Source organism: Ambystoma mexicanum, chromosome 13 (genome assembly GCF_040938575.1).
Source record: "Ambystoma mexicanum isolate Mex_15411 chromosome 13, UKY_AmexF1_1, whole genome shotgun sequence".
NCBI classification, from domain to species: Eukaryota; Metazoa; Chordata; class Amphibia; order Caudata; family Ambystomatidae; genus Ambystoma; species Ambystoma mexicanum.
Window position 1 is genome coordinate 672,317,165 of NC_090938.1, and position 22,973 is coordinate 672,340,137.

The 22,973-nt window shown below is 43.1% G+C and overlaps 1 protein-coding gene across 1 annotated transcript in view; it reads left to right on the forward strand.

The window, feature by feature from the left end:
* PSMB3 (proteasome 20S subunit beta 3) overlaps positions 1-22,973 on the forward strand; it is a 44,256-nt gene that overhangs the window by 13,719 nt on the left and 7,564 nt on the right. Inside the window, exons 3-5 of the mRNA XM_069634695.1 lie at positions 1,996-2,103; positions 4,413-4,590; positions 4,972-5,066. Coding sequence (XP_069490796.1) covers positions 1,996-2,103; positions 4,413-4,590; positions 4,972-5,066 — 381 coding nt within the window. The remainder of the gene's footprint in view (positions 1-1,995; positions 2,104-4,412; positions 4,591-4,971; positions 5,067-22,973) is intronic.

Consider the following 22,973-nt stretch of genomic DNA (forward strand, 5'->3'; position numbering starts at 1 on the left):
AATGACCGATTTTCAGATGTAAATTCGTCGAAGTGTCCAAACGCCTCAGCCCTTATTTTTATTTTATGCACCTCATTCAGTTGAGTGAAACCCTGGGGGTTAACAGTGAAATTGACACCCAACTCCTTTTTCCGTATCAACCGTGAAAACAAACGCTGTTTGAATGTATACAATTCCTCCATCAGCCTTAAGTTAAACCCTGATCCGATAGACCTATTGGTTGTAGGATATATTAAAAATTTGGCCTGCCAATCTTTTGCCAAAAGAGATGGAAAATCCACCTCCTCAATCCAGGTAATAAAAAGCCTTTGTGTTCTGTCAGAGATCTAATTCAATGGCACCCTTGGTTTCAGCGTGCGTAAGAGGCTTTTTCTGTCTCAAACCCCTCAAATGTATCTTCTGCTGCTACGCTCTCTGCATCAATTTCTCTATGGTGTTCTTCCACTATGGCAATAGTGCATATCTGGGTATGGCAAAGTATATGATTCATTAACTGAAATTATTGCAAAATGTGGCAACCCTTATGGTGCTGAAGCTCGCAGGATGATATTGCAGAACACAAACCTTGAGCTCATTGCACTGCATTCTAGTGGCAAGCCGACTGTATTTAAAACCTTATGCCTGACCTATCATGCCGAGGTCCAGCGTTTGAACACAAAAACACAGTATAGGTCTCCGGGTCCCTGCAAAATTATGCAATTCTCAAAGGAATTTATTTGAACAAGTTTATTTTTCATCTGATAAAATGCCAAATATTCTTTCAAAACATATTAAAAATTCAACAAACATATATTGCACATGTTATCTCCAATGTCAAGGAGCACCACCTAGTGCAAAATGCCAGTAGACGGAACCCAACCTGAAGGAACCCAAAGTATAGCCAGAGGGAAGAATCGCCACCACCAAAGTGCCAACAAGGGCCTGTGCACCAAGTCAATGAATTATGTGCAAGAAGGGGGAAGGATACCAGTCAACAAACCCTAACCAAATAAACCTTAGGACTAGGGTGGGAAGGTAGGAAACACTTGGGCGGGTGTTGCACTCCTGTCAGAAATAAAAACATTTGCAATGATTGGAAGGAACCATTCCCCAAATGATAGATATTGATACACTAAATGCAAAACCAATCGTACTTAATTAGATGAACTATTCTGAAGAGTTGCACAAGACATTTAAAGCCTTGTCAAAGTACTCTTAATTTACAATCCTCAGTTGTCAATCTGTCAATAGTCACAGAAATATGATGCAGTGGCCACATCTTTTTCACAGTGCTAGAGCAAAGCTGCAGCTCGCTACCAGTGAGCATCAGAGCAGCTAATCAATAACCAGTAAACCCATTTAAAAAAAAAGTAAAATGTTTCTATTCCCTTGAATAAGCCAGACATTAACTGCAGCCACATCTTTTTCTGCGCCAAGAAGCCACTTCAGCATATGAGTGCTCTATTAAAAAACATAGCCTACAATATTGCGGTTTGAACTAGATTCCTGTACCATAGCAAGAGGATGAATTGTGCTGTAGTCCTGTAACTGGTTGGGAGTGCTAGTTGACGGTATTGGGCACCAGTGCAGAGACCATGGGATCTGTGGTGATCCCATGCCACAACAGGGTTCTGTTACACAGAAGGGTTTCGACACTGTCGGCAGGGTTCTGTGCCACGAGAATGAATGGGACACTATCATCCATAGGGTGGAGGGGTTACTTTACAGTTTAACTTGTGAGTAAACTTTCAATGCTGTTATTTGTTTCCATTTCATTTTGCTAAAGCAAATTACTATGATGTAATTTACTTCAAAGTAATTACTTTGATTTTTTACTTTTGACTTCTTTTTTTTTAGTGGGGGGTCACCCCTTACCCTTCAATACTACTCCCACCCCTTAACCCACAACTATCTATTTAAATTTAAGTAAACTCGAAGTAATTACTGGTGTTAAACCCACGTGATACCGTTATTTTATGGAAACAATAGTTGGCTGTGGTTTGTCGCTCTCCTTAGGTCTCAGCGTCTGAAGTTCAGGCTGAATCTCTACGAGTTGAAGGAAGGTCGCCAGATCAAACCCAAAACTTTCATGAGCATGGTATCGAACCTTCTCTACGAGAAGCGGTAAGTTTGCAGCCCGAACTGGACTTCATAGTGGAAATTGAAGCTGTTTTTTAGTCCGATATGAATGAGGTTTGCGTTAATTGCCATTTTATTTCTAATATTATTATCAATGTTTAACAACGATCGCAGCCCACGTGAGGAGAAGCTTGGTCATGTTTCGGCAGAACCGTGATTGATACTGTGCATGTTGACTTGGGTAGTAAACCCTGTGCCAGTCAGTATTCATACATTTGCCATAGGCGTGGCACAATGTATTCTGTATATTCCTTGTAAAATTCTGCCGTCACTGTGGGAGCCTTACTATTTGGTAAGCTCTTAATTACTTGTTTTATTTCTTCCTCTTTTAGGGGATTATTGAGCTATAGCACCTGTTCTGTATCTAGCCTGCCCAGAGCAATTTAATTCAGAAAATTCCTGGTTTCCGCTTGCCCTTGGCTGTGCAGTGTATATCATATTTTGTAGAATTCCACAAATGTTTTAATCTTCTCGTCCCTCACCTGTTTTCCCAGCTGATCTGCCACTTCTGGAATGTCAGTGTTTCCCCTTTCTTTACATATTGCCCATACCAGTGTTATACCTGGTCGATCCCCTTCCCCATATGCTCTGGCCTTTTCAGGGCCTTCCAGGATATTAGACTCCCAATTCACCAGGTCAGCAAATCTATTCAATGCTTTCCGTAGCTGTTGGAGTGTTTTGTCATCCCTAACACCTAGTGCATTTTCCGTCTTTTCAATTCTGTTGTGTTGAGTGAGCTTCCAATGTCTTTCTATATTCCCTCACATATTCTCCTAACGTACACCTTGAAGGCTTCCCAGACTATATTATTGCGTTTCACAGAGTGTATGTTCCTTTTGAAACATTGTATGTCGTCCCTTAATACTAGGTCTCACTGAGTCGCTTTTGGCTCTCCTTTTAGGGGGAGTCTTAACCCACTCTATTGTCGCTGGCATGGGGGAGTGGTCTGATGGGGGAGACGACTGTACAATCCTCCCGAGAACCCCATCAGACTACTTCTCACAATATCCTGGGTGCCCATAATTTAATCTCTGTATTGGAATGATAGAAGCATTCCCTCAGTGTGGGGTTCCTGTGACACCTTAAGTCAAATCATGACCTGCTGCTATTTCATTCCAAGATTTTGCTGATTTGGGTAGGTACCATTGCATGGAATTCACTCTGTCCAAGTCTAGTATTGGGGCAAAGTTAAAATCTCCTCTCCATATTACTTCGTATCCCGTGTATTTGTGTAAATGACAATTCAGGAAGAATTCCTGCGTGTCTATATTAAGTGCGTATTTGTTCATTATTACCACCTCTCTTTCCCATTGCCCTTTGAATTTATAATGTCCCACTAATGTGGCACCAGAGCAACTTGCAGTATCTCGTCGGTTTCCTTTTGTTTCCCTGTGCTATTAGTCTTTTTCCTAAATGACATCCGGTTGCTTTATGCACAATGTATGTTCCCACAGACCATGCTAGTATCTACTATCGTACTAATCTCGCCAATATATCACATTGATAACGCTCAGATTTCATTTATTTGATACAAATCCATTTAAAAACAACTTCTGGTTAAATCAACTTCCAAAACGCCCATCTCCATGGAGCTGGTGGCACTATACAATACTGACATATCATATGAAAGTGCTACAGTGTCATGTGAATTTACAGTACATAACAATATTCAGAACTCTTTATCCACAATACACACATCAACATTACACAACTTAGTAAAAATCAGTATACAATCCTAAATGTAGACTTTACAGCTAATGTTAGAGCGGGGGGCGGCGGGGGCGCTTCTTTAGATGGCTCACGTACAGGATCTTTAAACTCCTCTCAGGTTATCCTACCACGTCTGAAGAAAACACCCAGAATGGATGAAATACTGACACTTGTAAACCTTTCAAAATGGGGGTCTGCAGGAAAATGAGAAAAGCCTTAAAAATATTCTTTTGCTGAAAGGACCATATCCTTTATAAAACTACTGTAACCTGACCTATTTGGTCAGACTACTGCAGTGGTGAAAGACAAATACGCATACCATTACTGTACTGTGCATACCAAAATGCTGAATTTCGACAGCCCCATTTAGTATGTAAAGTTAATGGAAGGTATTGGAGGGGAAATCGGGGGAGGACACGCACGCACGCGCAGTGATCACACAGATCCGAGAGTGATGGGCAGTTTTTTCATCTAGGGCATTACTGTTCAAACACCTTTTTGGATGATTTCATGCTTGGCGGGGTATTTTTCGTGCTTTGAGGAAGGAAGCTTAACTAATGCCACCCTTGTCATCTGATGCCTAGATTTGGACCATACTACATTGAACCAGTAATTGCTGGGCTAGACCCCAAAACTGCCGAACCTTTCATATGCTCCTTGGATCTAATTGGCTGCTCAATGGAAACAGAAGACTTTGTCGTCAGTGGGACTTGTGCAGAGCAGATGTACGGAATGTGCGAGTCTCTCTGGGTACCTGACCTGGTGAGTTAAGGTGCTACTGGCGGTCATGTGTGCTCTGCATTGTACACTTTATGAATGTTGTTCTTCCAAAAGTGGATTCATCCGTGTGAGGACTGGATGGGCGAGCAGGACCGTTTTAATGATTCCATCTTTTAAATGAAAGATGGATTTTAAAACGTCAACTTTTCTGGGCAGTTAAACGGCAGTGTGCTATGCTATTTTTGGTTGCAAAAGCGGGCCAGTGCTTGGATATGTTGGAAGGTCTGACCAGCTCCTGAATGAATTGTTTGTGGTTCACTTGTTTTATTTGTGAAGCAGATGGCGGTGGACCAGCTTTAAAGTTTCCATATGCAATTTAATAAGTTGTACCTAAAATCCCATTCTTGACGGCTTTCCCTTTAGGAACCGGAAGACCTGTTTGAAACCATCTCCCAGGCCATGCTGAATGCAGTGGACAGAGATGCTGTGTCTGGCATGGGGGTCGTGGTACACGTGATGTAAGTATGACCAGCCATGCATGCCCATTTGGCCACATAACTGTGAATAGCAGAGGTCCAAAAAGGTGGGAATCTGGGTTAAAAAATACAAACGGAAGACCTGTTTGAGAGATGTCCAAGACACTGGTCAGGTGGTCCTGCTAAGAGGGGGGAGGGAGGGGAGAGGTTACCTTTTTAAAAAAGAAACAATTTTTAAAAAAAATAAATATATTTTTGAAGCAGTTGCACCAAAGGGAAGGATGATGGTCAAACATTGCTTTGTGGCTGGTGGGACACAACCAAAGCCGCCGGGTTCCTGCACAGAGGATCAGGAATATTTATGGTGAATAAAAAACGTCCCTGGCGTCTAAACCTGGTACCACAAGAGGGTGTTCCTGTCCCTAAGGGGGTAACAAATGAAATGATTATCATGATGCAAGCATTCCTTTCTATCTTTAATTGGGGGACAGTAAAATACAAACTAAATCTGGAGACTCTGGGAAAGCATGCACTTGTATTTCTGTATTCTAATTAGGTCTGGATATTACATCGTGCCTGATGCCAGATTCTACCCACTTCTAAGCACAGTAATAATAGCTGTTTCAAGAACATTAAAATTGGGTAGAATGTATCATTTCAGAATGGTGAAGGGCTGAGACCTTTTACAGTTCTTGCTATGAAAGTGTTTGTCAGTTTGTAGTGATGTAAACTTGTGTTATGGTTACCCACCTTTCCTCATCCTTGAAAAGGATGAGTGGCAGAATTATATAAATTTACTATTAGTGTGATGATGGATTTTTAGTGTGACGATGGATTTTAACAGTGAGCTCTTAAGTTGCATAGATAATTGAAGTGGCTTGTCATAAAACGTGAGGCAACTGATTTGCATCACTGTTCTGCCGCGTTGTGAAACCACTGTGCTCTGCCTTAAATATGAAGGACAGGCTTGCTGTTTTCAGACTCTGTAATGACCCTCCCCTCAAACAGTTCTCTGCTACAGGAAACCACGGAAATGGTAGTTGGTGCATGTTTAAATATACTGCTTAACATAAGTGATGTTGCAGGGTTTGTCTCTGAAAAGTAGCAGCAGTTTCTGAAAATTGGAATCTGTGCATTTTGGAGGGCTCAGGGGAGGGGGTGGAGCAGTGCCTGATTAAAAGAAATCAACAAGATGACAAACTTAAGTGGGACGACGAATGATGCAGGACAGACAAAGGAACGATCCGTTCCCCAATCGGAAAATGGTACTAACTACCATGGTACAGATACCTGATTTAAAGAGAATAAGCTCCAATGACATCCAAGGTGTGCACCTCCAATGGACCAGGAAAATAATGCAAATCTAATTATTAGTTCCCAAGTGATTTAAAGACACAATTTGGGCGAAAATATCGGCCTTCTTACAATTCACTTCAACAACCAGTGAAAACTTCTTAAACGCAAAACAAAAAAGAACCATTTAAACACCAAACATATCAAGGAAACTTGCAGATAAGTCTAAAAAGAAAACAAAATGCATAAATCTGAGAACCAGAATCCCTAATGATAAATGTCAAGGGAATGAGTGGTAATATAACACGTAAGGTATACTTGGATAACTTTACCTCTCCCCAACGCAATCCTTCATGGAATTGACTAACTGAAGCTTCAAAACAAATAAATCACAACGGAAATCACTAATGCCAGAAGACAGATACTCACTAAATATCGCTGTATGGAACAGGAGAGGGTTTGCCCATTTTACAAATCGGTCGACAAGCAAACCTCTTGAAGAGTATAATGTGATCATCTGCCAAGAAACATGGATAACAGGAAATTCGATCTGGCCCGCTTTTCAAATTCTAACAATCCAAGCAATTAAACAACCGAAAGGGCGACCGATGGCTGGACTATTAATGTGTCGAACAAAATTGAAAAGCCCGACTCGCCATGGGCAAATCCCTACCCGTGTATACAACTTGCAAAACTCAATTTACTTAATTCAAAAGATATATATCAACATCGAAGATAGCAATATTAAACTTCTATTGGAATCCTGCAATACTAACAGACGACAAATTCATTGACCTGACAGTGAGCATGTTGGACACCACTGCGAGCGATCACATTCATATACCGTTCTGCTAGTAGGAGTCCCAAACACATGATGTTTTAAGGAAAAAGGAAATCCAATCCCAGTCGGAGCAAAGAGATGGCTCACATTAATGGAAAAAAGAAATTTAACAATCTTAAACTGAACTTCATAGAAGACGACCCGCCAAAGCCCACCTGGAAAAGAGGCAACATCAGCAACCATTGATTATGCGTTTATTTCAACTAACACAATAACACTATTGAAGTGTTTCCAAATAATACACATGCCACTTAGTGATCATAACCTCCTAACCATCAAGTATCAATATTCAGCTAAAGAAAATAATCAATACTTTAATCATCAATACACTCTAACAGAGCAACGCAATAAAATTAAAGGGACAGTACCGAAATTAAATCAACTTCTAACATTCTATGCAAAGACAAAGCAACCAAATACGCTAGTCAATGACTATACGCAAGCACTAATAATCTTCAGTAAACCAACACGCAACACCTCAAGTGGGACTATCTGACAACGGAAATTCTGCTAAATTAAAATTGGAGCGGAATGAAAACGAATAAAATGTAAGGAAAAAACATCACGCGTCCGGACGAAGTACGAGAATTTATTTTTTTAAATCGCAACGCACTAAAACACCAGGATGAAAACAAGCATATGATATCAGTATTAGCTTCAAAATCAAGTAATCAACTTTGGAAACTATTAAATGAAAATGAAGCTGGGAACAATGGAAAATCGACATTCCTGTTAAACACGATATCTGAAGATTCATGAATGACCTATATATCAAAAACATTTGCTGAACCCCCCCCCCCTCCCCTCCGCCTCGCTCTCCCAACAGATAAATCAAATAGATGAGGTCACATTCGAACACCTGCAATTCGACTTCTTAGACATTCTAATACCAATCAAAAAAAGTTCATCTCGAGCTCCAGGGCATGATGGCCCATCTAATGCAAACTTAAAGAAACATCCTGAGGAATGGGCAGAGATTCTATTGGAAATATTTGAAGAAATAAGAACAGGTATCCTACCGAAAATTGGAAGCACTCAATTTTTATTCCAATTTTTAAAAAAGGAAATCTAAATGCTCCCAACAACTAAAGTCCTAATGCACTTGTCACAATAGGAAAAACATTGAAAGAATAATCCTAAAGGAACTAAGAAAATGGCTAACTGACAAAAAATTAACAGACCCATATCATTCTGGATTTGTGGCGGGCCTAGGAACATCCATTTAATCTGCTAGTAATAACAGCTTTAAAAATCCAAGTATAGTCCAACAAACAACCACTATATATAGCATTTATAGACTTCCAGCTAGCTTTTGACTCCATCGAGAGAATTGTTATGGGAGAAATTAGCAGATGACAGATTACTTTCTTTATGCAATTCACCAACTATATACAGACACCACAGTGCAAGTAAAACTAACCCAGGACGGTCTCCTCACCAGAAACATACACACATCAAGAGGACTAAAACAAGGATGTAACGTTATTCAACTACATCAGAGAAATTAAAAAATCCATAAATGCAACAAGAGCTTTTCCACCAAAACTTGATAAGCTACCAATATCACACTTAATATATGCTGACTATTTAGTACTGTTTGATCAGACCCCGGTGGGACTACAAAGGCAATTGGAAGCCCTAACTCGATATGCTATCCAGAACAAACTGTCCCTTTTTAATATAGCCAAGTCTAACATCCTAAAGATACTACCAAATCGTGACAACGGCAAATCCCAAGCTTTTCATTGGTTCATTGGCGCTCAGAAAATAGAAATAATAAATGACTATAAATACTTGGGGATTAATATAAACAATAATAGGAGATCTTCAATACAAAAATATGGTGAAACGGAGCATGCAAAATGTAACCTTGCAAGCAAAATTAATCCATAAGGCAAGTTCTCATCCATACCTCTGATAAAATATTACAAGGAAAAAGTAATTCCAACTGTGACATACGGAGCCCACACCAAATCGCCAGAAAGTCACCCAAACTGGAATTATATAGAAGTTATTTTCTGGAAATCGATGCTACCTTTACCAACAAGCTTCACGATACAAATCATACGGTATGAACTGGGCTTAACACCAATACAAGCAACAATAACGTGGAATGTGATAACTTTGTATAGCAAATGTACCAAGAAAGAAAACCTACAAGATATAATGGTACCATATTTGGCAAAACTTTAAACAACAAATAACGCATCCCTACTGGCAAGTTGGGCACAATTTTGTATAAGCAATATGGAAAAAGCCAACATAGATATATCACTGATGACAACAAATCCAACATGTGCCAAAAAGAAATGGTGGTTAGCTTCATGGAATTGAAATTGGGAAGAATGTAAAACTGAAGACCTTCAACACAGGTCGCTTCCCTAAAAGAGAAAACAAAATGCCAACATACCTAAGAAAATTCCCCAACCAGCAATATAGAACAAAAATCATGCGATTACGTTTTAATCTCTGGCAGACAAATGCAGTATTAGCAATAAGAACTAGAGGACAAACGAAAAGCATTTGTCGTTTCTGCAAACTAAATGACAAGCTGGAAACACTGCAACATCTAACCACAGAATGTGATAAACTACATACATTACAGAAATAATATTTCTACACATTTTTCAATTAATATCAGATCTTAGATCAAGAACATATGTGGTCAGTGATTTTCAACGTATCAAATTATAGCACTAAATCTTGCAACAATAAGGTTTTTGACAAGACTAGAGATTGAACCAACTACTCAAACTAGTGAACCAAGAGCATAGCAAGAGGCCTAGTTGAAAGACTTGTGATCAGTGATTCTTACTCTGTAGGACTTTCTTCTTCATTGACCTGTATTTGTGACTTTCAAACATTAATTGGCTATTGTATTATGATTGTAAGTTTGCATGTCGACCAAACCAAACTTTTATATAAAAAAAGGCAGCTCATTCCCTGTCTGTCATTGCCAGCTCTTTCTACAATGACCGGGTAGAGTACCTACACTACCTCTGTGGCCTTTAAATGTTCCACACTCCCACTTCCTCACCTTTTAAGCCTTCCACTGCTTTATGGATCCATACAGATGACCTTTTATTTAAAAAAAAAAAGTGGAGTAATTCTTTAAAAAAATCCCAATATGTAAAAGGGTTAAGGGAAATAAACCCTCTGTCCTCTATAATGTAGAAAAAAATATGTTCTCACTATAAATACAGAACATGTCAAATAATGCAGGTGTTTTATGGACTTGGAGTAGGAGGAGATAGTTGTTGTTATTTTTTTTTTGTGGCTTTAAAACAGGCAGTTTACAACGAACATCAACAGACGTACGCTCAGTTTCTCACAACGATCTTCACACAAATCATAGCGTTTATATAGAAAATACATCAGAGATAACATCATACTAAGAGGCAATACTGAAACCTATCAAGCATTGGGTCTGGCTAAGGGGAACATCTAAGAATATTTTTCTATAAGGACTAGGATTGTGATTGGCAACCCACTGTCAGGTGGATAACATAGGCCTACCTCTAAAAAATGTCATCTTCAGAAACATTAGATACAGTTTCTCATTGGTTTTCAAACTATAAGGTCCTTTGTTATATGGTCTAATACAATTAGTTGGCATGCTTGTGCCAGTCTGGAACATTTGGTTCACTTAGCACGTAAGCCCAGACCCAGGTGCAAGGAGATGGGGTATGATGCTACTTCCCCACCCAATTAGCCCAGCATCTGTCATCGCCCATGCCTTCTGCCATGAAGATTGTCTTTGAACTTGGCCTTGCAAAGTATCCTTGTCTCTCGGAATACATGGGAGTGAGAGCACTCGCTATCCTATTCTGGGACACCACGTTCAAACTCTATTTTCATCCTTGGCTCACGTGACAGGAGACCACAATTTGGTAAATTTTGCAGATTTTAAATGCTTTAAATGAACTAAACTTGGCACTCTTGGTGTTCTTTCTTTGCACCTTTAATAAGGGATGAAATCATCCTTCGCTCATTTGCAGAATAGATAAATGACCCTGGCTGGTTCAGTCTTGACTCCAGGCCAGACAGCCTCGCCTTGCAGCTCCACGATTCTGTTAATTCTTGCTACGACACAGCTTTCCCTTCCCGCTTCATGGGTCCTGGCTTACTAATTCATAATTCCGATGTCCAGCTTCTATATAATGGCGGCTTTGCCTGCGTTCTTTTCACTACGTATAGCCAGCTTCTATGATTTTTTTAATTTTTTTATTTTTAAACAATTTTATTCAAATAACAAACCCAACTCAATTTACAGTGGTTACACATCTTGCTCATAAATGCACATACATTGTCACTTTTCCGCCCACTGTATTGCCGTCCCACCCCCCTCCCAAGCCTGCTTTCTCCCATTGTTAGTCTCCACCTCTTGCAGTGGGGAGACCTCTCCCGCCACGCTTATTCAATCATCATCACTTGGTCCATCATACGAGGGCCCAAACAACTCTGCTATTAATTGCCTTCAACCCACTAGGGCTCCGGCTACGCCCTCTATGTCCACTTTACACGCTTCCTGCCATGCCACTGTTTCTGCCTTCGCCCACTTCTGCAAGTCCCTCCACCACATCTCCACATTGGGCTTGTGGCACGCTTTCCATCCCATTGCAATCCTTCTCTTCGCCAGTACATATGCCAGATCTTTCAGTTTGCTCACATGTTTAAGCTTCCCTGGTCTGGGGAACCCTCCCAACAAGCAAGCCCACACCGTATCCACCTTCATGCGGATTCCCTTGTCCTCCTTTTTCTGTGCTATATCTCTCCAATATTTCGCTATCAGTGGACATGCCCAAAACATATGCACCATTCCTGTGTTTTCCTCATTGCATTTTGGACACATTTGGCTTCCGGCATTCTTAAATTTGGCTATCTTTAGTGGCGTCAGATATGCTCTGTGAGTTATATACAACTGTATTTGTTGTAGCCTAGCATTTCTCGATACTTTTTTATGGTACCCCTGAGCCCTTTCCCACATCCCGTCACTCATCATATCCCCTACTTCCTCCTCCCAGTCCAGTCTAAGTTGCACCACTTCTTTGCCCACTTGAGCCATCATCATCTCGTACTCTCTAGACGTTTCATGCCCTCCTTCTGCTCTATCATATATCACATCTAGTGTGGTTTCCGGTTCCTCTGCAAGTTCCACCTCGAACCAAGTATTTTTAATTCTTTGCACCATCCCATGATACGTAATATATTGTCCAGTACTCAACCCTGTTTGTTCCACCAACTCCTCAAATTCCAATATTTTCCCCTCTTGCCACACATCCCCCAATGTTGCTATTCCTACCGGTTCCCAATACTTCCTAATCACTAACTTTAGTTGCTTTTCTGTTCCCATCATTGTAACCAGTGGGATTTGCGGAGAGCACCGGGCCGACTTTTCCATCAACCGGCATGCCCTCTGCCAAATCCCCCCCCCCCACCCAAGACCCAACATCCCCGGACGATCTCTCTCAAAAAATATGGGGTGCAATCTCCTTGATGCAGCTTATGCTCTAAGGTAGGCTCCGCAGATAGCCATTTGGCTACATGTTGTAACTGGCTCGCTACATAATATACTTCCCAGTTAGGTAATAGGCTACCCTGTTCCTCATCCCGTACCACAGGAATTCCCTGCATATGCTGTCCAGCTTGATAAAGAATTGCCGGGGTATGGAGTATGGGATGTTCACAAAGCAATGCAACAGTCTGGACAATGCCACCATCTTGAGCCTCGCCCCACGTCCCATCATTGCCAAGGGGAGTTTCGCCCTGAACTTCATGCTGTTTTTTAGTTTCTGAACCGTTCTTTCTGTATTGTGCCTATGTTCGGCTTCTACTGTATGAGGTATATCTATCCCAAGATACCTAAAGGTTGTGGCCTCCCACGGTATCTGGAGTACCAGCAAATTCTCCGCCAGGAGCCCTCTATATCTGCCCAGCGGGAAAACACAGGATTTACTTGGGTTCACAGCTATACCTGAGAGTTCAGCAAACCTCTCCACCACTTCTAATATATACTGCAGGTTCTCCTCTGGGTAGCGCAAATACAATAACATGTTGTCTGCGTATAGTGAAATTAAATGCAGTGTTTCCCCAACGGAAATGCCTATTGCGTCATATTGCTGCCTTAAATAAATCGCCAGGGGCTCCAAAGCCAGAATATACAACATGGGGGACCAGGGGCACCCCTGTCTGGTCCCTCTACCAAGTTGCCACCTTTCAGAGATCACAGTTCCTGTCCTCACTCTCGCTAATGGCTCACTATATAGGAGTTCTACCCAGTGAAGATATCCTGGTCCCATACCATAAGCTGGCTAGGGCCCCCTTCAGCCAGGGCCACTTGACCGAGTCAAATGCCTTGATCGCATCCAGCGACACTATCGCCATTTCGCTTGTGTCCCCTTCAGTATGTTCGATCACTCGATGGAGTCGCCTCAAATTATTCGAGCTATTCCTATTTGGGACATATCCTGTTTGATCAGGATGAATTAGTTTGGTTATGACCTTCTTTAATCTGCTTGCTAGAACCGCTGTTAAAATCTTACTATCCTGGTTTAACATTGATAGGGGCCTATAGGAACCGCAGTCGCTACCAGGCCTGTTGGGCTTGGGGAGTGGTATAATAACCGTTTCGCGCAGTGATTCCGGTAGCCTCCCAACTTCATATGCTTCGTTAAGCATTTCCAGCAGTGGGGGGAGAATCTCTGTTTTATATGCCTTATAAAATTCGCTCGGGAGTCCGTCCGTTCCCGGGGTCTTACACTTGGGCAGCTGCCTCGCCACTTCTTACAGCTCTTCTAGAGTGATCGGGGCCTCTAGCTTCTCCCTTTCTTCCACATTAATTTGGGGTAGCCCAATGTCTTCCAGTATGTCTTCTATTTTCCCCCTTTTTTCTTCCCGTCTCGTCTCCGTACAAGCGTCTATAGTAGTCTGCAAATTGTTGATTAACCCCCTCTTGCGTATCCACTACATCACCATTATCTTTCACTATTGTTCTTATTGGGGCCCTGGGGGTCTTGTTTTTGTAAAGCCACGCAAGGATTCTTCCTGGTTTGTCGCCTCCAGCATGTTGTCTTTCTATGTACTTTTTATAATTAAGATTACATAATCTATCCCAATATCCCGCACATTTCTGCTGCAGTGCCGTTTCTGTATCTGCCTTAGTGTTACTGCCCCGTTCCAATACCCTCTCCAATTCCTTTTCAGAGTCCTGTAATTCGGTCAGAATCCTATTCTGCAGTCCTTTAGACTTGGCTATGGCAATTCTTCTCACTACCACTTTAAAGGCTTCCCAGAGTGTGCCTGCTGTTTTGACACTGCCAGTATTTATCTCGAAATAACTTATTTCCTCTTGCATATCCTCCCTGAATACGCTATCTTTAAGCGCTTCTGCACGCAGTCGCCATGTGGGTATCCTTCCCCTGGGGGGTCAGTATTGCCATGTTAGCAGCAGTGGTGAGTGGTCTGAGAGGACTCTAGCTTTGTATTCAGCCTGCGGTATTTCGGTCAGCAACTCCTGCATGACAAATACATAGTCCAGTCTTGTGTGTAGGCCCTGTGGGGCAGCATAATGTGCATAGTGTCTATCCTGCGGATGACGTGTTCTCCATGCATCTGCAAGCCCGAAATCCGCCAATAGTGCATTTAGTGCCTTTGCAGCCGGGGTGGGTGTAGCTATTTCGGTGTCTGATCTATCTATAATGGGGTCCAACACACAATTGAAGTCTCCCCTCCCCCCCACCCCCCACAATATAGCTCCCCCCCCACCCTGCTACTGAGTTTACTATACAGGGTCCTAAAATACGCAGCTGTATCTTGGTTCGGGGCATAAGTATTCAGAATGCAGATATCTCTATTTTCCACCATCCTACCATCCTCCTCCTACCTGCGAGCTCAGCAACTGAAACGGAACATGTGGGGCCACCCATGTGATTACCCCTCTTGCATAGGCAGAGTATGTTGCCCCCACCACTGTCCCTCCATTTTTTCCGCACCACTTCTAGTTTGTCTTTCGTTAAATGAGTTTCTTGTAACAGGGCTATGTCCACTTTCTGTCTACGTAGGTACATCATTACCTTGTTCCGCTTCAAATAACTATTGAGCCCCCTAACGTTCCAAGTGACTATCTTAAGGTCTCCCATGGTTCATTTCGTTTTCCATGAAGTGTAGGCTTACCCCATAACTCTTCCCCAACTATAACAAACCACAGCACACAACCCCTACCCCAACCCTAACAGTTGCCCAGCTCCATCCCTGGATCTCAGGCTCCCCCGCGTTTGGGCCTACCCTGATACCCCGGGCAAGTCCCCAGCAGGGCGTCACCGCACTATCAGTGACCTAACTAAAATCTAAATGGGGGATGTACAGGTTGGTCCTGCAAGGCTCCTAGTCAAAATCTAAATCGCAACACTCACGGATCATATGTTTCTCCCAGCTTGATCACACCATCCTGCAAGCTACTTTAGTGACTATATTTAAGTCCCATAGTCTTAAGTTCTGAGACCCCTCGGTGCCCCTCTCGTTCATTACTTCTCCTCAGCACCTCCTTCTCCTGTCTGACTTCTGGGGGCATCCCTGCGTGTCGAGCCATCCCATAGCTTCTTCCGGAGTTTCGAAAAACAAAGTTCTGTGCTTGTGAAAAACCTTCAGTTTGGCCGGGTAAAGCAGCATGTACTTATAACCCGCTTCTCGCAATCTCCTCTTGACTGCCCCAAAGTTCATTCTGCTTCGCTTCACCGACAGGGTATAACCCGGGTAGGCCATTATATTTGCCGGGCCTCTTTGTATTGTCCCACCTTTGTGGAAGTGTTCCAGGATCCTTTCTCGATCCCTGTTGTTAAGTATCTTACCGATCATCGGCCTAGGTGGGCCTCCTGGCGGCGGTCTCCTCGTCCCCTGTGCGCCCTTTCCAGCGCAACCCCCTGAGACAGCACTCCTCCAGTGATTTCTTGTAGCAACATTGTCTCAACGAATTCCGTGGGGTTATGGCCGCCTGCTCCTTCTAGTAGTCCAACAATACGGATATTATTTCTCCGGGCTCGTCCTTCCACCTCCTCTGCTCTCCAGATTACCCACTCGTTGCACCCGGGCGTGTAGCTCCGACCGGTGCGAAGCACAGTCCGCCATGTTGGGGCCCATCTCCTTCTCGAGGTTCTCCGTGCGCTCTGCCAGGGACCTGACGTCTTGCCGTAGCAGATTCACATCCTCCTGCACTGCCCCAACCTGGAGCTCCAGCGCTGTTTTTAGTTCTGCCACCGCCAGTTCGAGCTTGGTCTCCCAAGCCGCCTTCAGATCGGCGATCTCTTCAAGGACCTCATGATTTCTGCCCATGGTGGCACTGCTTCCAACTTGGGCTTTTTCTTTGTTCTTGGCTCCTTCCGGGCCTGGTGGCTGGCGTCTTAGTATTCCTCTAATGTGGGTTGCTTACTCTTCAGTCTTGGGGGTTTATTAGACATGGCGCTGTGTCTATGAGCCGTGGGTCAGCCCTTTCACCCGTGGTCGTCAGTCCCAGCAAGAGTGGGTTCTTACTGTCCTCAAAGGGCCAATGATATCTGCTGGTTCCTTCGATCGTCCGCACTCCGCTCCGAGCACTCCACCAACCTTTTTCCTCTTGCTTTTCTGTCACTGCTGCCACCCGGACCGGGCAATGTGATGATTGTCTCGTATCCCTAGCGATCTTCCTCTGCTGTTGTGGAACAGGGACAGCTTCTCCGTCTCAGGGATGGCCTCTAGGGATCTCTTTGTTCTCGTCCGCGGCCATTTTGATGTCTCTTCCACGGCCGGCCTCTCAGAACAAAGTAACAATACGACCGTTCCTCCGCTGTAAATTTGTAGTCAGCCTGCTCATGCTCTGCCTTCCCACGCCTGCACATACTCTTTGGGCGGCCGCTAATCAAAAAAGTATGCGTTTCTTGGTCGGATCAAGTTGTCTGATCACGGAGCTCGCAGGGTTTCCAGCCTATTCCATGGCTGCCAAGCCACACCCCCAGGAGGAGATAGTTAATGTGTTTGTCTGGTAGTGGGTTAGTAGCCTCCAGTTGGAAATTGCCCTGTAGATAACAGGGTTTGTTTGGTCTAATGGTTGCTTTCTCCTGGAAATCTTGAAGAAAGATTGTGGATCTGGGCATTTGAGAGATACAGATGCCTTGGCACCCACCTGGTTAACTGAGGAGTAGGTTCAAGAAGGCTTCAGGGAAGAGATTCCTAGAAGAGCCTGCAGGTAGCTCTTCCCTACTACGAAGTACTGGAACTCCTTTTCGGCTTGGCATAAGTCGGAGGAGCAGTTTCTTTGGGGCTGGGAGCATGCACATGTGTTTGGTGGAATGGATGAAGACCCATTCTATTTAGCTTTTAATGCGAAAATCCGGGATGATTTGTTTGAGGTAGAATTGGCTAGCTAGAGAATTACATAGCGATGTGGAAGGGAATATGTTGGTATCCAAGAGCGACTGGTTTTTCAATGTGGATATAATTTAGAATTCATTCTGATTGGGAATTCAGGGCATTAAAAGTGAGTAGTAGTAAAATGTTGCTTTTCTGGTTAGCAAGTGGTATGCTCTTCGGTGTGTAAGGTAGTCCAAAACTGACTTTTTGTTTCTCTGAGAACCACGGTGCTTTGCAACTTTTTGAAGGGCTACTGTATTTAAGTGGTGCTATTGAATTCAGGGATCCCATGATCCATTTGTCCAAGGCTTTAATGCCATTGTTCTGATCCACAAGGGTGGAATTGGGGGGGGGGCATTTTCCATCAAGGAAATTAGTTCTGCGCAGATGTTTTTCTAGTTCCTATATAAGGAAATGAGCTAATGTGGGAGTGCTGAAGAACAGCTCTGTGGTCTGCCCGTGAAATACTAAGAGGAGGCAAAGCCAGCGTAAGCTTCAGTGTGCCAAAATGGTATTCCAGCTGTGTTTTGAGTCCATGTTCAGCCAATGTTGGTCTCCGCCTTCTATGTTGGGGATTAGGCTCTTGGTTATAAATTGGGTTGCTCCAGCCATATTCTGAACTCTTCAAGGATGCCCAGGTTAGCATAAGGTGCAAGCGAACAAGCTACAGGTTCGGCTAGCCACACCATCTCCATATGAGGGCCCTTTTCTAAGTGCTTATAGAGGAAGTGTGAAAGGCTGCATCCATATTGAGACACTGCAAGTGGTGTTACAGGGCTTGAATTTAATGACGACAAATGGGTGGTTTCCCTCTAGTTCAGAGCTAAAACCTTCAATCGGCTAGTCAGCCAGAAAGGGTCACTTGCCACCTCGATTCTACACATACAACACACATTTTTTGTTTGTTGCCACGGGTTCATCACTAGCCAATGGCTAGTGTACATTTTTGCCTCGGTTGATGAAAGTGTCATCCAGCGTAATGCTTTTGACTTCAGTCTTGCTTAGTCCACTTGTTATCCCGATTTCGTGGCTCGTGGTCTGAGATGTCCATGGGGATGAAAACACTTGGAAATCCACTGTTTTTCAGTTTAACAGTAGTCGAGTGTGCGCATTTGGTTCCTCACATAGGCCTACACCCTAGCCAAGTCTGATGTAGGATGTTATTCCGTTGCACATGGTCCATTCGCTATTGGGCCGTTCTTTTTACAATCGCTATGCTGGGTAAGGACCGTTGAACACATGGCAGTAGCTGGTCTTGTCAGTGGGATAGCTGACCGTTTTTTGTCGATATTTTATGAATACAGTTTTTATTGCCTGTGGGCGAATTTATTTCTCAATCTGTTTAGCTCAGTTAAGCAAAGTATGGACGAGGTAGGCGAATTCTGATGTTGCAGTATACTTTTTTTTGTTCGTTTTTTTTTTTGTAGAAGAATTTCTATTTGGATGGGCAAAAAACAATGTTAAGCTGGAACATGAGTGCAAATGTCAAGCTGGAGCGGTAGGATTTTCTATTCACAAGAACTGATGTATTCTTGTGGATCTGTGGTATTTTATTTATTAAAATGAGTGAACTTGACCATTATTTGTCAGGTGATCTGGAACGCTTTACTGTCTGTTGATTGGGAAATTTGCACTCATGATCCTGCACGTGATATTTCTCGTTCCAATTGCGTTCTCACTGCATTGTAGGAAATTTCCCTCCTGGCTCCATCCATTAGTTTCCTCCCTTTATTCATGCTCTCAGTGGGTTTAACACTACTGACTTTCGATGCCTCCCTTCCATACCATGGCCTTCTCTGCATTTTTCTACCGTTTCACCTGCGGGCATTCTCTCTCCATTTGGGTTGCCTCTTGTTTACAGCCTCTGGTGCTTCCTGGCCCGCCAGCCACTCCTTTGGAAACTAGGCATGGTATACGTCTGTTTTCTGGTTTCCTGCTTTGTCGTTGCTGCTCTTGGCTCTGTCCAATATCCGGCAACGCTGTATATAGCACAGCGCACCATACGGTGTCCTCAACTGCTTACCCATTGGTGCTCACTTTGCTGCTCCATCAGGACTTTTTCTCAGCTCATGAATTCTCCTTTTTCCAACTAACTTCGCTTTTTTCCTGTCCATAATTACAAATGGGAGAAATCTCAAAACCAGCACTGTAGGATTCAATCTTCTGACCATGCCGTCAGGGCCATGTATTCTAGGGCTGCAGTAGGGGCATAAAGAACCTTAAGTGCACAGCAATAACAGATATCGTAGATTGCGTACCGGGAGTGGCTCTCATGAGGAAGCAAGGCTCAACACATCACCCACGGCTTGATCACAAGCAGGGTAGCAATGTAGGGGGCTGCAGGATATTGATATCGCACCACTGTGTTTTCTGCTGATGGAAGTGGGTGAAGATATCGCAAGGGTGCGATCAGGAGCAAATCTTTGAGTAGCAGAGAGATGAGAAGGGTGCAGAAAAGGGCCCATTCTGGGGCAACTGTCCAATAGTCATGAGTTAATATCCGAATCTGGTGCAGGCAAAAGCCAAATATGACTTAAACATTGTGCGATTCATGGCTTGAATTTCTCTTCAATGGCTTTGATTTTGTGTGAATCGCCGTGATACATTTTCGTGTTGATCAACTTGTAATTCTCTTAATATTAAATATGTGCTGTGCCATTTCTTTTTAGTTGGAAGTGTATTTTCCTAAACGTTTCGAAAATGGCTGTGATCGCAATAGAAAACGGTATTTTATGTAATCTTGATTAACCTTGTGTTTCACCACAACCAGTGCTTCTATTCCCCTTTTAAGATGTGTCTGCAGTGTATTACGTTTGCCATTTTTCCATCTTCTGCGTATAAGGTGGTCGACTTTGAGAGCCAGCTGTTTTGTCCTCTGGGCAAAATCAGTCTGTGGGTGTATTATTTTGATCTCTCTGCACGCTGAAAATGAGTAACGTTTGGCTGAAGAAAGAAACTGTGCTAAGGGCCACTGGTGGGTTTATCTAGTTTGGAATAGCCAGCAATATGTTCACCGAGAATGGACAGAAAACAAAGCAATAGTGTGTGTAGTCTCCAAAGCACATTGCACTTTGGGACCTCTGAGAACTAAAATATTAGTCATCAGCCTAGGTGGCTCCAAGGGACAAACCAAGCTAATGCTGAAGCGGGACTTAGTTGCATTTTTTTTTTTATTTAAAGCACGCTCACAGCTAAGAATATGTCTTAGTTGCGTATTTATAACGTGCTTAACAACCAGAGGTTTCTAAGCGCGGACCGAACCTTTGTTGCTTCTTGTCGTCTTGTTTCCAAGGCGAGCACATTGCTGCTGAGCTTTTTTTTAATTGTTTTGATGATGGAACTACCTGTGAAGATTGCAGTAATCTTCTCTGATTAATGGGCATAGTGCATCTTTTTCCATCACATCCTAAATATCAAAAGGGGCGTGAGTATGGAAAGGAGTTGGCTGATATGCTAATGAGCAGTAGTGACTGCATTTGAGCTACTGAAACCTGTAGGGGGAGTTGTAAGGCGTTCACACTGTCGACCAGCACTCCTAACTGTGCCTTCTGGCTGCTTGCCGTTTTTGTACATGTTCTAGCAGGATGTCATCCCCTCTCAGTTCCTAAAATGCTTAGCTTGCATTTTTGCATATGATATTGACATATTGCGTATAGATAGTGAGGAAATGCTTACTTCATGGCAGTAATTTTACTTAGCATTTTTTTCTACCAGTAGTGCCTGAGACTTCAACGGTGGGGGGAGGGGCGCAGTGGCGTGGATCCTTCTGCCCCTCTCCCCTTAAATTCAGACCTCTACATACGACCTACTGACAACGTTTGTCAAGTTTTTTTTTTAGGACCTACATACTATATGCTTAGTAGGACAATGTATGGGTTAAACGAGGGAGCAAAATGCAACATTCTAAGGCCACTGAATTAGTCTAGATCAGTGGTATTCAAAGTTTTTCATACCGCAACCCGCGCCCCCCACCCTTTATATGGCAAAAAGTATTGTTTCCGGGCCTCCCCACGGCACCCAAATAATCTTCTTATATTTTTTTATTTGAAGTCACCAATCTTTTTTTATATTAAAAACTCATCTTAATCTGTTCAAAAGTGTCTGCCCCACCATCGCCCCCTATTTTGAAGACCACTTGTCTACATCCTTTTGTAAGCTCCATGTAGAAAGCAGAGGCCAGTCTCAGGGCGGGTACTGTGAAGTAGACACCAACAGATTCAAGACTAGTTCTCAATGGTTTTATTAATTTAAAGGCAGCATGGAGTTAGGCATAACTAGCCCAAAGCTAAGGCGGGATTTCCCTACCTAAAGAAACCTAAGGGATAGTCTGTATCAGGAAATCCAAATCAAATGACGGTCTGTGTCCAAAACCTATACCTGCCCTCACAACTAACTACATACAATGTGTAGGGATGTCCACATCAAAATTAATATTTTTCAAAATTAAGTTCAGAGCTTCTTCCAGCTCTTGGCTTGTAATCAGCTTCCCCTTCCCCAAGTTCAAAGTAGTTAATACAAAGCAGGGAGTCCCTTCCCCAAGAGTTCAAATCTTCCAGCTTTTCAAAACATAATTCCTTGGGACACTTCCCAGCTCTTTTAACATTGGTACTTGCACATGTTCACATAAATAGTTCTGTCTCTTGACTGCAAAATCACAGAGAGGTTGTTGCAAAACACAAGCTTCTTTATGGATACTTTTGTTGGCTTTCCCATAAAGGGGGACCCTCGGTCTAGGCGCAGTTGTGAGACAACACAGTCCCCCCATTACAGGTCACGCAACCAATACTCTTCTTGACCGATTTCCATCAACAATTGTCCACTGCTTACCTTTGACAGTGAAGTCCCTTTCTTTCACCAGTGTCACTTTTCTAACACTTCACCATAGCTTGTTTGGCCACCATGCACTTTGTATGCATTTTGTACGCACATTGTCACACTTAGTCTTCTTCTGGCTCTTGCCAAAACAGGTTTCCTCTTACCCTGCAGTTCCCTGAACTTTCAGCATCATCAATACTTGGTTTCTCATTTCATATCCTTCTTGGTGTTCTCTTGGCTTTGCCAATACTTGTGTCTCAGACAATTCATTCTGTGGTATCTGCTGCATGCACCACCTTTCTTTTACTCCTCTCATGAGTGCTTAAAATGTGCTTTTTCTCTGTGTGGCATTCAAAAGTGCTTATAACAACTTTCAGTTTGTTCAGTATTCAAAAAGTGCTTGTTTCAGGTTTCCGGAGTGCCCCGGTGTTTCCCCGTTTCCACTCACCGGTTGCACACGTCAACTCCCTTTTGGTTACATTTCACTCCTCGGTCTGCTTTCTGGCTTCTACTAGCTCTGCTTTTCCCTTGCAGCAAGCAACATAGAGCACTGCTTGCTCTCCTGCAGTGCTTCGGCGCCCCACAGCTCCCTCTGCATGCACCAGACGGGGAGGGCGGCA